We start from the raw sequence: 15,849 nt of genomic DNA on the forward strand, positions 1-15,849 counted from the left end.
TGGGGGAAACTGGAGCACCCGGAGGAAACCCACGCAAACACAGAGAGATGCAGACTCCACACAGAAATACAAACTGACCCAGCCGAGGCTTGAACCAGTGACCTTGCTGTGAGGCGACATCGCTAGCCACTGCACCACCACGCCGCCAAAAATTTTAAATTTATAAATTTTATTTTTATATTTTTATGTCTTGTTTGTGGCTTCTCTGTTGCTCCTGTCATCCTTTCCAGTTCAACATTCATGATCATATTGAACATCATGTATGAGCAAATAGAACTGTGACACCTCTTATTATTTTAAAGGTTTATCTTTACTTAATTATTGTTCAAATGGGTTATACTAAAACAGAGATCTCCAAACTCGTTCCTCGAGGGCCGTTGTCCTGCAAATTTTAGTTTCAACCCCAATTAAACACACCTGAACTAGCTTATCAAGCTCTTCATAAGTGTGCTAGAAACTTCCAGGGAAGTGTGTTGAAAGAAGTTGGAGCTAAACTCTGCAGGACAGAGGCCCTCCAGGACCGAGTTTGGACATCCCTGTATTAAAAGATGCCTGGTGTATCATGATCAGGAAAATTTTACACTTAGATATAGAATTTCTGTCATGATTTGACATGATTTGTGTTAGCAATGAACTGTAAATATGATTTAAATTCTGCAAAATGATCTTCCATGTTCCAGTATCCTTTATACAGTAAATAAAAAAAAAAGCACTTGGCAACCCTAAATACTAGCAGAAAAAAGTAAAGAGGTCCAAAAACTTTTTGCTGGTTTCCTGCTTGTAAACATGCTGTCATGTAGAGCTGGAGAATGAATGATAGGAAGTGGGAAATGCAGAAAGTGATGTTCAGCGGAGGGTAAAGGCAGTTTGGTGCAGTAGGTGGGGGTTTGGGGTTGGTGTTTAGCCCGTGGCCCCACTGAGCGCACTCCCTGTGGGGGGCAGCAGGTGAACACACACCAGCAATGTGCTGTCTAATGGCCCCTGACAGAACGCCGATAACCCAGCGTGAGAGTCGAGGTTTATAGCCTCTGACTGAGTCTGCTCCTCATCCAGACCTCCTCTCTTCCACCTGTGCCCCCCTCTGGCTCACCACCAACTCATTACAACCCCTCCATACTTCTGCGCTCATCCAAACAGCCATTATTAGACGCCATTCATTTTGATAGATCTACCATGAGGTTTCGCTGAATACATCTCGCTAAAATCCATTTAATTTCTGTTATATGTTCCAAACCAGGTTTGGACTTTTATGTATAGTTGTGGCAAGATTTGGCCCCTTGAATTAATTTATTATTATTATTTTTATATACTCAACAGTATGTTAAAAACTGAGGTGATTTGTCCAACTTATAGCTAACTAGACTTTACTGTTACTGTAATTTTTTCATGACAGTTTATATACAGGCAGGGATGTTGTTACCAAAATTCCACGCATAGTTTTACTATCTTCATTGCTCAACATGTCTTACTGTAGCTTGTTTCCTGGTCGCAAATTGGCCATTATCAAACTACTAAAATAATCAGTGTCATAATCATCCCAAATGAAAATCATAAAAATCAAACATGCTTTTATATTATGGGGAACCCTGATCTGCATATATAATTTTAGCCCTTCTTTGAGAGGACTTGTAGTTCTTTTCAAAGTTTACTCTACCAATGAACTTTTTATAGCTATATAATTTTATTGTATATATATACATCAAATGTGAAATATTCATACAGGTTAATATTTTTGTGAAAACTTGCAAATACAGTATAGTGACACGTCAGAAACCACAAACCTCAATGATTCTTGCATGTCAGTGCTGATTTGAGTCATGACACAAGACACTTTCCCAACTACTTGCATCAAAAAAAGCACAATGTGCTTGTGTTCAAGGTGTATTGCACAACACAATCCCACTTTATATTAGGTGGTCTTAACTACTATGTACTACTATAACTACTATAGGGGGTTTAGAGGCGGTGTTCGACAGAATGTGCGCGATGTGTCTGAAGAGCGAGGAGGGATCCAGTGGTGAGGTGTGAGAAGGGTGAGTGACTTTTTTTGAGGACCGAGTTGAAACGAGCGATTTACAGGAGATTATCACTCGTTTGTGGGCATCTGCAAATGCATAGAGACTCCCGGAACTTCTTGGGATGTCTGAATATCACGTTAAACTACTATAGTGAGTACATCCATAGCGGTACATCCGTGACAAACTGTCCGATAGCACTGCTCACTGGAGCTCAAATGAGTGCATGTCAGTGTGTGTGTGGCTGTGTGTGCGTCTGGTCACGTGATGTGCGTTTTGTGGATGGAGGGCTGTTCAGAAATGCTAGGTAAAACACAGTGTGGTTGTGGATCATTTTCGTTCTAAAATGCCACTTTAACACTAAGACATATTATTGTAATAAAGGCCTAAGTGTGTATTTTTCACGAGCGGGTTTGCGACGGGCGGGGCAGAGGATCGGCGCTGCCGGCTTAGCATCGTGTTGTCTATTGGCCATCGGTGATGGACGATGGCATTGTTTATTGGCCTAACTCTATTTCATTTATTAACATTTTATGCATGCCCCCCATGACAAACAAGATATTGGATGTGAGGAACTGCTGGAAGAGTGTAGTTTAAATGGAATTTGATACAGCACGCTGTATGGGAGAAAAAACCCTCCACATTTCTCAGTAGATGCAGAGACTCGGCATGTGTAGAGAATAGCATCAAACAGCCATGTGTGTGTGTGTGTGTGTGTGTGTGTGTGTATAGACTATCCTGTCACAAAATGCAGCGAAATGTTGATAAGTAAGTTTGATTAAGGTGTTTACATGTTTACATTTATAGAGCAGCATTTACATCTGATTTGCAGCAGAACTTTCAGTCCATTGTAGTGTTTTTAGTAACATTAATGTACTGTTAACTTAGTAACTAAATCATTTTGAATAAGATATGTCTTAAAAAACTAAAAGAGCACTGCTGATGATATTTACCAATTTTGCCATCTGAATAAACATACCCTAAAGAACATTAATCGCACACTTACCAAATCCGTAGAGAGGGGACAATCAGCACGAACTGGACAACGTGTCTTTGAAAAAGAAGACGAGTAGAAAATCCGGATTTCACCATTTCCAGATTTGAAAAGCTCAAGGGTAAAAAATGTTCCTTACAAACATTTTTGTCAGAGCTCTCATCGCAGGAAAACGAAAACAAAAACTTTGTTGACAACCCATGTCTCTGAACAATTCTACTACATGTTTCTATTACGGTTGGCAATACAACATGGCGTTTCTCTGAACACTGTAACAGGTAAAAACAGGTCTTCAAAGCTATCATGCATATTAATGAAGTTGCAACTCATTCACAATAGAGCGCGCTGATTGGTTCGAACCAAGTCTTTCTCTTACATTAATGCTGAAAACTAAAATACGTCATGTTGTACCAGCTGTTACAGACATCCAGTCTCTATGCTGGAATTTACACAATGTAACACTTGTTTTTATTATTTATTTTCAAACCGTAAGAACGATTTTGCTCAAAATAACTCAAAAACAACAATTTTTTTTACTTGTAAGCTGAATATATGTGTCCTAGTAGTGTTTTTAGCAACATGAGACATATACAGTTGAAGTCAGAGTTAAGTTGTTAAGCTGTATAGAAGTGTCTTGAAAAATATCTAGTCAAATATTATCTACTGTCATCATGAAGAAGATAAAATAAATCAGTTATTAGAATGAGTTATTAAAACTATTGTGTTTAGAAATGTGTTGAAAAAAATCTTGTTTCCGTTTAACAGAAATTGGGGGGGGGGGGGGGGGGATAAACCGGGGCAAATAATTCAGGGGGGTTAATAATTCTGACTTCAACTGTATGTCCGTCAAAAAAAAAAGTGTTTTGGTCTTTCGCAACCCTTTTAAAGGTAGGTTAAGGTGTAAGGGTTGGTCAACAGTGAATTACAGATAAAACCACATGCAGGTGTTTAATCAGTCATTAGTACACTTTAGGGACTGGTTTGGTGGTATTGGTGTGTTAAAGGATGTATTTAGGCAAATGAATCACGGCTATGTGCAATTACTGTGTAATTATAATTGTAATAAGTGTTGTAACCAAATCATTCATTTAAATGTAAGTACATGGTAATAAAGAGCATTTAATATACCATTTGATATCAATGAAAGAGTGAGTAAATCATGAAAACATTCTTTTATTCTGGCTTTAACATAAACTAATTAAGGTGTGCCAGAGTTTTGATTGAGTATACAGAGTCTGTTCAAACTCTTTAATTGAAAAAACAGATTATCAGTCAGTTCTTATTAATGAGGGAATTAGATGATCGCCAAAGGAGACACCCATGAGTAAAAAGCCCTTGTCTTCAAAGAGCAGTCGATGTTCAATACAAGCCAGGAAGATTGCAGCTCTTGCAGACGCACAAATATCTCAATCATGTGTTGCTTTTGGAAGAAGAGGATGAACGTGACTCTTGAGGGATTGATTTTTATTGGACAGAACAGTGACCTCATGCTTGCAGAAATGAAGATCATAACCGTGTTGTTGAAATAGTAGCATTGCCACTTTGAGCTTGTGAGATGTGCTTTTGCACTCAAGTAAGAACAGTATTTCACCACATAGAGTGCCGGTACTTTAAGGCTTCATTCAGTAAAATTCTGTAGAAGTCTGAAGTTTGTTTACACCTTTCTTACCTATTTTGCCCTCTGTCTGTCACTTTGGCTTGCACCCCTGTCTTGATTTTAAATGACTCAAAGGACTCAGACAGAAGACAGACAGATTCGCTAAACATTTTACTTTACACGCTTTACTTTTGTGAATGGTACTTCAATATAAAAACAGGTCTGCAAACTAGCTGCAGTTCAGGTTTACCAGTAAACATGAACTATGAACTACATTACTGTATGAATGTAAATTTTAGGTATGTTTTAGTAAAAAAAGAAAAAAAAGAAAAAAAGTTTTACTCAACTTTTATAGGAACTGGAAACATTCTCTTTTTTAAAAAGATGATTTATTTAAAATGATAACATTATGCTCATGTTTATTATATGTTCAGTCTATGTGCATGACCAATGGTGGACTACAGGAACATTTGTCTGTGTTATACAGTGCATTCGAAAGTATTCATAGCACTTAACTTTTTCCACATTTTATTATGTTACTGCCTTATTCCAAAATGGATTAAATTAAATTATTTTCTCAAAACTCTACATACAATACTCCATAATGACAATGTGAAAAAAAGATTTTTTGAAATTGTTGCAAATTTTTTAAAAATAAAAACCCTGAAAAAATCTAATGTACCTAAGTACTCACAGCCTTTGCCGTGAAGCTCTAAATTACGCTCAGGTACATTCTGTTTCCACTGATCATTCTTAAGATGTTTCAACAGCTTAATTGGAGTTTACCTGTGGTAAATTCAGATGATTGAACATGATGTGAAAAGGCATACACAATCAATCAATCAATTAATCAATTCCTTACATTTATATAGCGCTTTTCTGGGCACTCAAAGCACTTTACACACAATGGGGGGAATCTCCTCATCCACCACCAGTGTGCAGCATCCACCTGGATGACGCGACGGCAGCCATTTTGCGCCAGACCGCACACCACACACCAGCTGATTGGTGGAGAGGAGACAGCGATGAAGCCAATTGGAATATGGGGATGGTTAGGAGGCCATGATGGACAAAGGCCAGTGGGCAGATTTGGCCTGGATGCCGGGGTTAAACCCCTACTCTTTTCGAAGGACATCCTGGGATTTTTAACGACCACAGAGAGTCGGGACCTCGGTTTAACGTCTCATCCGAAAGACGGCGCTCACTGAGCAGTATAGCGTCCCCGTCACTATACTGGGGCATTAGGACCTACACAGAGCGCAGGTTGGGCGCCCCCTGCTGGCCTCACTAACACCACTTCCGGCAGCAACCTAGCTTTCCCATGTGGTCTCCCATCCAGGTACTGACCGGGCGCAGCCCTGCTTAGCTTCAGTGGGCGACCTGTCTATAAACAGGTCCTCATATAGACACCTGTCTATATGAGGTCCCAGGGTTGACAGTGCATGTCAAAGCACAAGCTGAGTGATCGGGGCAGAAAGGAGGTGATCAATAACCCGATGGTCACTCTGTCTGAGCTCCAGCATTCTTCTGTGAAGAGAGGAGAACCTTACAGAAGGAAAACCATCTGTGCAGCAATCCACCAATCAAGTCTGTATGGTAGAGTGGCCAGTCGGAAGCAACTCCCTGCCGGGTATTTGCCATAAGGCATCTGAAGGACTCTCAGACCATAAGAAACTAAATTCTCTGGCGACGGTTAATCTTCCAGCAAGACAATGACCCAAAGCACGCTGCCAAAATATCAATGGAGTGGCTTCACAACAACTCAGTGAATGTCCTTGAGTGGCCCAGCCATAGCCCAGCCATAGCCCAGACCTAAATCCTATTGAACATCTCTGGAGAGATCTGAAAATGGCTGTACACCGTTGCTTCCCATCCAACCTGATAGAGAGGCAATGATTGAGAGATATTGCAAAGACGAAAGGGCAAATATTCCAAAAGACACGCATTCCAAGCTTGTGGCATCATATTTAAAATGACTTGAGGCTGTAATTGCACCCAAAGGTTCATCAACAAAGTATTGAGCAAAGTCTCTAAATACTTATGTACATGAGATTTTTCAGGTTTTTTATTTTAATAAATTTTCAACAATTAAAAAAAAAATCAGTTTTCACATTGTCATTATGGGGTATTGTGTGTAGAATTTTGAGGAAATAAATGAATGTAATTCATTTTGGAATAAGAAATTTCAAAAAAAAAAAAATGTGGAAAAGGGAAGTATGAATACTTCCGGATGCACTATACTTGTGATTTATTTATAGTTAAAATAATGACTTATTTACAGGTACCAAAAAAATATTTTATTTCTTGAATAATTTTTTATTATTATTGTGAAAGTGCCATTTGTGTTTGCTTTTTTTTAAATTGTTTTTTAAATTAAATACAGCATTGGGAAACATTCAATATTTATTTACACAAGATTTTGGAAACTGTTAACAAAGTTATCTACAAACGTATCATGGCCATTGACACCCTCTGCAAGCTCTGTTGACCTGTACAACTTGCATTTGTTTTCGTTCAGAGTAGGACCAAAGAGTATAGATCTGCATGGTTGTGTTTTATATTAAAAAATTTGTTTAATATAAAGATATTCAGCTTTTCTACAGCAGGGGATATTTTTATTCATTACAATTTTTTCTCATGTTACACGACAATACCATGAGATGCACCATTTAATTCTCCTTTCTAAGGCTTTTTTTCTGTAATGCTAAATATAATGCTAATGTTAACAATAAGAGTGTATTGTACAAGTTGTACATAAGGAAAGATAATTACACACAGCGCTCTTCTTAATTAGTTGTTTTTCTTGCCCACAATAATTCACTGTGCCCACTCAGACTGTTAAATTACATGTCAAATTGTCATAAACCACATGGAGCGATTGAGAGACTAAAATGAGATTCCACACAATTTCTTCAAAACACAAAGGCCCTTCATTCCGTGAAGGCATTTTGGTCCACCTGGACACCCAGACACAGGTTAACAAATAGATCTGCAGAAAGTTTTGCATCTGCCTTCAACATTCTGCATTCGTATTCAAGTAATTAACCCCCTCCATAATAATTAGCTGTCTGCAGGAAGTGGAGATATGCTGAATTGAAAGTTTCTGTGTGGGCTTTCGCCACATGAAAGTTTTCATTACTTTCCCTCCCTCTGTGTGAGATGCAGTCATCGTCTCTGTATCGCTCTGACAGAACATGTCTCTTAGGCCTGACAGTGTGCAGAACTTGTGACAAGAAATAGAGCGCCAACAGAACTTGCCATGGAGGAAGGAACTGCATGAGTGAACAACTTCAGGGTTGATAAAGTTGTTACTAAACTGAGGCAGAATGTATGTTTTGTGTCTGTTGGTTGGAGGGAGGAAGCCCAAGGCTTCCATTTAGGTCTGTAATTGGTGTTTTTATCTAAGCCCTTTTCATATTGGGAGATCCTGTGTTCACACCAACAGCAGAAGTGTCCAGACCTCTGGCTCCATCCCTCTTTAACCCCCGGTGATTTGCTAGTCTGTGTGTTTTTATAATTGTACAGGATTTGCTGATGTGTTTGTTGGTCTGGTTTCCTGCTTGACCTTGTTTTGCACTGTTAAATGATCGGTGTAAGATCTGTGATGGGTTTGGACGGAAACCTCTGAAATTTGGCTAAGCGTAAGAATGTTTGTTTGTCATTCTGTCTGTCTTTGGATCACCTGGCTTGAGCTTGTCCCATCCAGGCCAGAGAGGTCATTTTACTTGGTCAGTTACTCTGTGGTTAAAGGAAACAGGAAAAAGATCAACTGGGTCGTTTGCATGAATTATAACTGTAACATAGAATTTTTTCACAACTGTTAAAAAGGAGAAAATTGGATTCACCCAAAGGCATATTTGCTTGTTGTTTATTTACTCAGGCTTTAAAATTTTGAAAAATCATTTAAAAATATTTTTTATTTAACTGAACATTAAATATATTAATTAATGAAAAATATTATAATAAAAACAACAACAACAATAATAATAATAATAATAATAATAATAATAATTTATTGTTTGTGAAACTGAGGGTTTTAGTGACTTCCATAATGCAAGCCAATTGTAACTATGACATTAGCCCCTTTCACACATACAGACCGGAAAGGTTGTATGTGTGAACAGGTCCTTTTTGAAAATACCGGTAAATTCGTTCTGGCTATTTTCCGGAAAGAGAAGTTGTAAGATTACCGGCAATTTGCCGGAATGCTGCGCTGTGTGAATGCAGAAGGAAGATTGCCATAATAAGCGCATGCACGTCTAGAACGTGCTGACGTGAGACATCTGCTTTAGCCAATCACAACAGTCAGACGCATTTACGTCTGCGTGGTTTGTGAGAATAAAAGCCTTTGAATATTTTTCCAGACACCTTTAGCTGCTAGAAGTTAGTCAGATCACATTTATATGTTTTTCTTAATGCCAACTGTGTAAATAATCATCGATGAGATGCTTATGATAAGCAGTTGTTTGTTTACCTTTAAACTTTGCGTGTGCCTGTGAAACAGCCTGTGAGCGCCTGCACACGCACATATTATGAACATCTCGACATGTGAAAGTGATGCTGCGAAAGTTGTTCACAATATTGATCATCCACAGAGTTTGTAATTTAGTCAAATGTTTACAAATACAAGCGCAGCCGAAGCTCATTTGTCGTGAATGATGTCAGAATTTACCGGTATTTTGGAATGGATGTGTGAATGCTCTTTTCTGGAAAATTTCCGTAATGTCCTCGCCTGTGTGAACAGCGCTTTTTTGAATATACCGGTAAAGTCCAAATTTTCCAGATATTTACCGGTATCACTGTGTGAAAGGGGCTAATGAGTCAAAAAATTCTAAAAGTCATACCGAAGAGTTTTTCGAAGAGTTTTTTTTCAATCACCTGACCTGAATCCGATTGAGCTCTCATTTTATTTGCTGAAGACAAAACTGAAGGGAAAATGCCCCAAGAATAAGTAGGAACTTAGGACAGTTGCTTTAGAGGCCTGGCAGAGCACCACCAGGATCCTCTTGAAACCAAGTCTCTGGTAATGTCAATGCGTTCCAGACTTCAGGTTGTAATTGACGATTTGCAACCAAGTATTAAAAAGTGAAAGTTTTATTTATGATTATCATTCTGTCCAATTACTTTTGAACCCTTAACAAATGAGAGGCACATATGCAAACTGTTGTAATTTCTACAGCGTTCACCTGATTGAGATGTAAATACCATTGAATCAAAGTTGGCAGTCTGCATTTAAATCACATCTTATTAGTTTCTATTTAAACCCAAAAATGTTAGAATCGTGTCGGTGTCCAAATATTTATGAACCTTACTGTGTGTGTGTGTGTATGTATGTATGTATGTATGTATGTATGTATGTATGTATGTATGTTTTTACGTTTTTATGTATGTATATTTTACGCAGGGCATCCGCTGCGTAAAAACTTGCTGGATAAGTTGGCGGTTCATCCCGCTGTGCGACCCTGGATTAATAAAGGGACTAAGCCGATATATATACACAGTTGAAGTCAGAAATATTAGCCCCCCCCCCCCCCCCCCCTCTTTATTTTTCCCCAATTTTAAAAAAATTCAAAACTGCGTTTATTCCAGCCAAAATAAAACAAATAAGATTTTTTACAGAAGAATAATATATTATTTATATTATATTTAGCATTTTATTTAGCTAAATAATCTTGCTAAAATACTTATCCGTAATAATCCAAATACCAAGGTGTTATATACATTGTTTATACAGTGGTCAGCATAATTAAGTTCACCCCATTTTGAAAATGAGCATTTTTTTTCCATTTCTCAGTAAATACAGGCAATGTATTTTAATGAATTTAAACAACAGATTTATTAAACAGGTATATTTATTAAAATAATATTTTAGTCACCAAACATATTTAGAAATTGAAAGATAATACAATTTAATTCAAGCAAAATATTACAAAAAATATAACATACAACATTTTAACTAAATTTTTAATTTCCTCTTTTTAAAATGTGTATTTATTATTTTTCTATAACATATGCACATGAGTGTACTAGTTTTTGGAACGTTATATTAAGTTATTTTGTTAAATATGCTCCAGATTTGGCTTCAGTACTGACTAATCTAATGGATATGCACAAATATTATATTGTATAGCTTTTTATTAAAAATATGAATTTAATATTAAATTTAAAGATTTGTGAGAGGTGTGCTTATATACAGTATACTGAGCACTGTACATACAGTAAATGTATGTGTGGTGTCCATACACTGTAAGCTCTGCTCACTGCACTACAATATCTACAACAAACAAATGCAGCTCGCAGCACTTCAACACAGCTCCTTTAGTACAGGAACAAACTGTCAATTAAAAATGAGCTGTGGATGATCGTAATGAAGATCATCATGATAAGATTCTGGGTGCTGGAGAGAACACAGTTGTCACAAGCTTCACTTTAACTTCTGAAACCTCAGCTACAGTCTTGATGTATGAGTTATTTGTTAGACTGATGATCTCGTTAGGCTGACGATCCTTCTAATTAAGAGATGCTTGAGCACATCCATGAAAATCTGTTGCGTCAACTCATTTAATTAGCCTGCCGTTATCTTGTAATCATGAACTTCAGCTTGCTTTATACATTATAAGGTCTGTGTTATACGTGCTTTTGTAGAATTTGCCCACAAGCTGATTATTGTTTATTGTTTGTTAATGTGTACAGTATGTATAATTGTGGTGTATATCTTTGGTGTGTTTTAGGGTCGTCCAGAGGAGGAACTGGACCGCTTGACTAAGAAGATGCTGTATGACATGGATAATCCCCCATCTGAGGAGTATTTCGGTATGTTCTCTACTATGCTCCAAAATTATTCTATTCTTCCTTTATTTTAAGCACATTGGACCCTAAAATGGTACCATATGTGAAGATTTTCTGATTGTTGCTGAAACATGTTCTACGTTAATGAGATAGAAAAAGTAAAAGCAAAAGACAAATTTATCTGGACAACTTTCAAGTTAAAAGGTCTTCATCAAGTCACAGAGGAAACACAACTGAACTCAAGATATAGTTAAACTCTAGACATCGTATCTGCAAACAATGATCACCCGAGTTAATCAATGTGTAAGTAAATAAGAAAAATACAAGTTGTAACAAACAGAAAATAATTACAAAAAAAAATTATGTATACACACATACATACATAAACACATGTATAATACTAAAGATGCTAAAATCTGAATACAAACCTAGAGAAGACAATGCATTTAATGTTGAATAGAAAACTTAATGTGACATTTAGTAGAATTTCCTACATCGATTAAAAACTATTTGCCAAATCAGCTAAGATGAGGGTTCTTCAACTTTAGAGGGCTATCAAGACTGTTTTCTACATTAGGTTCATTTATTCATACAGTATGAACATGGTAGTTGCACTTGAATCAGCACCAAAACAATTCTTAGACCTTAGATCGCTTAAATGAAGGGCTTCCATTTGGAAACAAACTCTGGAGCAGTTTGCTTTTGGTGTTAAAGCAATCTGACCAATGGACCAACAAACCAGGTTTTATCTGCATGATGAGTACATATATGATTACATAAAAGGTGAAGAGAAATGCTTAAATTAAACTATGGTTCAGAACAACTGTCTAATATGTACAAAATGCCATTAACGTCTATATTTTACAATACTAAAATAGTTGACCCTTTAAATCTTAAATGAAAACCTTTTTATATAGTTCTGTGATGGCTGCTTTCAAATGACTGCTTAAAGAGATAGTTCTCTCAAGTGGTTCCAAACCTTTATGAGTTTCTTACCTTATTTGATCACTAAAGAAGAGATTGTAAAGCTAATAACCTGTATTGACCTGTACTGACTTGTAAAAAGTAATGGGTAAGTAAATGAGGAAGGGGTTTTCAGTTGTGGGTAAACTATCCCTTTAATGCAGCTTTAAATCCATGAATCTTATGTTTTGAAAGAGGATTTATCAAATTTCCAAGCTTAGTTTTTCATTTAAAGTTTGTTCTGTTAAAACTGTTTAAAACATTTTGAAATTTCAATGGTTCTTCACTGAGGGCAATCAAACAAATCCACATGAATCTTGTTGATTCATTGAGATCATCACTGAGTTAAAGTTAGAGTTAATATAATGTGTTTCATAATTTGTGTATCTACTAATTCTTTCACATTTTTACATTTTTTTTCTACCCTCGACTAAAGCTATTTTTGGTCAACTAGTATTCATTTATTTTAGCCATTAGTCAACTATTCATCCATTTATTAAACAGTTTAAATCATCGAACAAAGTCTTCAATTGCCTACATATATGAGCAATATCACACGAGTAACAGTGTGATGTGGCTGTATATTGGCACTGGTGGAAGATGTGCGTTGCTACAAGTGTTATATTGTATTTATAGAACAGTTCGACAGCATAATCGTGTACATAAAAAATAAAATCAAACACAGATCACAATAATAATCCCCGGAAAAGTCAAAGCACTTCCAACACTACCAGATTACTGTTGTGTTTGTGATAAGGAAAACCACAAAACACATGCGGGCATTTCTTCTTTCTTTCTATTTACTGAACTAGTCTGCAGTAAAGAAAACAGGCGATGCTTTAGAAACAAAAACTACAATTATATGGGACATATACAGCACTACAGCATACAAACAGATAGAGGGATCAATTTAGAATGTCATTTACCTGTTTTTGTCTCTGTCGCCATCTTGTCGATGAACAACGTCAGCCGTCTTTGGTCTGCTCAATGACAGGCTAATGGCTGCCAACGTCTCTCCGAAATGATAGATATTTAAAATAAGCACTATCCTTATAAATAAGCTGCATAGTTGCAATCTTAACAACTATATTCTCAACTAAAACAGCCTTAAAAGTAAATTATGTTGTCCAACAGCAGCAATATTTGACAAACTGTAGAGTGTTTATTTTAGTTTTTACATTCTCCGAGTGATATAAAGACACAAACGTTTCTTGTGTGGTTAGTTATGTGTGTTGAGGTGAAGTTAAGATTGTTTTTAATCATAGAGTGACTGTCAAATGTATTTTTTTAATTTTATCTGTCGGATTTTCATTGTATTGATGTACACTTGGTAAATGATAATAATTTATATACTATTTCCCTTTGAAATAATGTTTGAAATATGAAGATAAGTAGTCTTTATGTGGTTAATCATGGAATAATGAAATGAAAATGAGAGTGGCCGTCTAACTAATGACGCATTGTGATTGACTATAGGATAAAAGGGTGGAGTTAGAGGATTGTGTCTCACTGAGGAAGGCATTGTGCCGAAACGTTTATGTCTTTAAATCACCCGAAGAATGAAAAAAATAAAACAATACAAAGCAATTACTTGATGAGTGCGAATCATTACCTTTTTAAATAATGTTTTTGTGAGTAGAAACAAACAATCACATAGTATTTTGCAGATTTGAAAGATGCATTACTATTATCTGTAGGACCCAAAAATGAATGGAGTGATTTCACAGGTGCCTCCATCTGTCATGCAGCGAATACAGCAGTTCTGTTCTGCAAGGACTCCAACATAGCAGTCATTTTTCTAGGTTAACAATGGATGGTGTGGCCATGTAAAGTTGCTATTTGAGGTCGATGAATGATAGACAAGTGTTTACATGTCCTGTCTGATGTACTATTACCACATCATAGACTAGCCATTAACGATCTGCCCATCAATAAAATCTTGGTCAACCAAGCCTTTTTTCGTCAACTAATGATTAGTAATTGGGACCAGTCCTATGACTCATAAACATTTTAATGAGTCATTTGGAAAATCAAAATAATAGTTCAAATTGTCTTGTTGGCCCCTAAAAAAAGGTTATTTAGCACTCAACCACATTAAATTAAGATAATAACAAACTCAGGCTGCGAACTAAGGGCTAAATATACAGCGAACAAATTCATGAACTAAACAATGTACAGGTGATAATTATAGGTTACAATGGAAGCAAATAAGGATGTAATCACAAACAAAACTGAACAGGGTAAAGAAACAGGAACTAAACACAATGGAACATAATGTCAAAATAACTGCAAACGGAAAATGTCCTCTACATTGAAACATTCCTGTTTTAGAGGCACTTTCTACACTTGTGAGCTGTAAGTCTCTGTGTGCTGGTTTGTGTGACATTCATGATATTGCATCATGTTTGAAAGGGATGTAGCAGTTATGTAATCTTGCAAGATAGACTTTTGCTCGTTGACCTTTACATGAGGCCACAAGCAAGCATTATGCTTGTCTTTTTAGGAAGCAGGTGTAGACTATGGGTTCCCATTTCTGTTCCTAGAGATCCACTGTACGGTACCTTCTGCAGAGCTCCGATCCACACCTGACTGCAATTACCAAGTGCTCCTGAAGTACTTGTGAGTTATGTGTGTGTGCATGTGTGTGTGCTTGTGTGTGTGGTGTGTGTACACGTCTGTGTGCGCGCATGTGTGTGTGTGTGTGTGTGTTTGCTTTTCTGGATTCACATTCATTCATCCATTTCCAGCAATGTGAACTTCCCTTTTTACCGTAAGTGACAGAATACATTCCCTGCAGTTCTTACCATCAGTTTTTACTGTCAGCTTTTATTTTTACTCTATTACTGGGAAACGGAGCTCTGCTTTCTGCTTTTCACATATTCACTACTTCCTCCTGTTTATCTAAGAGGCCTATTTTATTAATACATCAATACATATAAATCCACTGTCTAAGGGGCCTATTATACATGTACCACAGGTAACATAAATATTGACACATCACAATTTTCACTATTTATTTAAGTTATGTGTAATAAAAATAAATTACACATTTAAGAAGTCACATGAAGAAACACATAAAAACAGAAGGTGTAAAAAGCATGGAAAGCCCAAACATCTGCTGAAAATTTTCAGTAGTTAGAAAGCAATGCTCATCTGATGTCAGTGTAAATTAATATTAGCTGCTTCTGTCCCAACATCTACATTGCCAGATGATGAAGTTGAAACCAAAGTGAAAAATTCAACAAGACAATGATACCAAACACAGGTTTTAAAATCAAAATAAAGCTGCTAGTATGGCCCAGTCAATCACCTGACCTGAATCCAATAGAGAATAAAAACTAAAGAGCAAAGTTCATAGACATTTTTAGAGTCTGTTGATGTTTTGTTTCACTGAAATATGAACTTAAAGTACATTATTCCAGAGCCTGTGTTACAAAAAAATATATACGTGTAAAAGTAAATGTTTTAAATAAACAAAAAAAAAGAAAAAC

At 36.6% G+C, this 15,849-nt stretch overlaps 1 protein-coding gene and 1 long non-coding RNA gene across 23 annotated transcripts in view; one reads left to right on the forward strand and one right to left on the reverse strand.

The window, feature by feature from the left end:
* The window catches only part of lpp (LIM domain containing preferred translocation partner in lipoma), a 497,264-nt gene that overhangs the window by 404,591 nt on the left and 76,824 nt on the right, over positions 1-15,849 (forward strand). For all 22 annotated transcript variants that reach the window (XR_012407423.1, XR_012407424.1, XR_012407422.1 and 19 more), the window contains 1 exon segment: positions 11,338-11,419. Coding sequence is in view for 19 of the 22 variants with exons in the window: in XM_073953329.1 (XP_073809430.1) it covers positions 11,338-11,419 (82 nt within the window). In the remaining 3 variants the exon portion in view is untranslated.
* Positions 1-15,849, reverse strand: part of LOC141386288 (uncharacterized) — a 174,157-nt gene that overhangs the window by 84,283 nt on the left and 74,025 nt on the right. The window lies entirely within an intron of this gene.

The sequence above is a fragment of the Danio rerio genome, chromosome 6 (genome assembly GCF_049306965.1).
Source record: "Danio rerio strain Tuebingen ecotype United States chromosome 6, GRCz12tu, whole genome shotgun sequence".
Taxonomy (NCBI): Eukaryota; Metazoa; Chordata; class Actinopteri; order Cypriniformes; family Danionidae; genus Danio; species Danio rerio.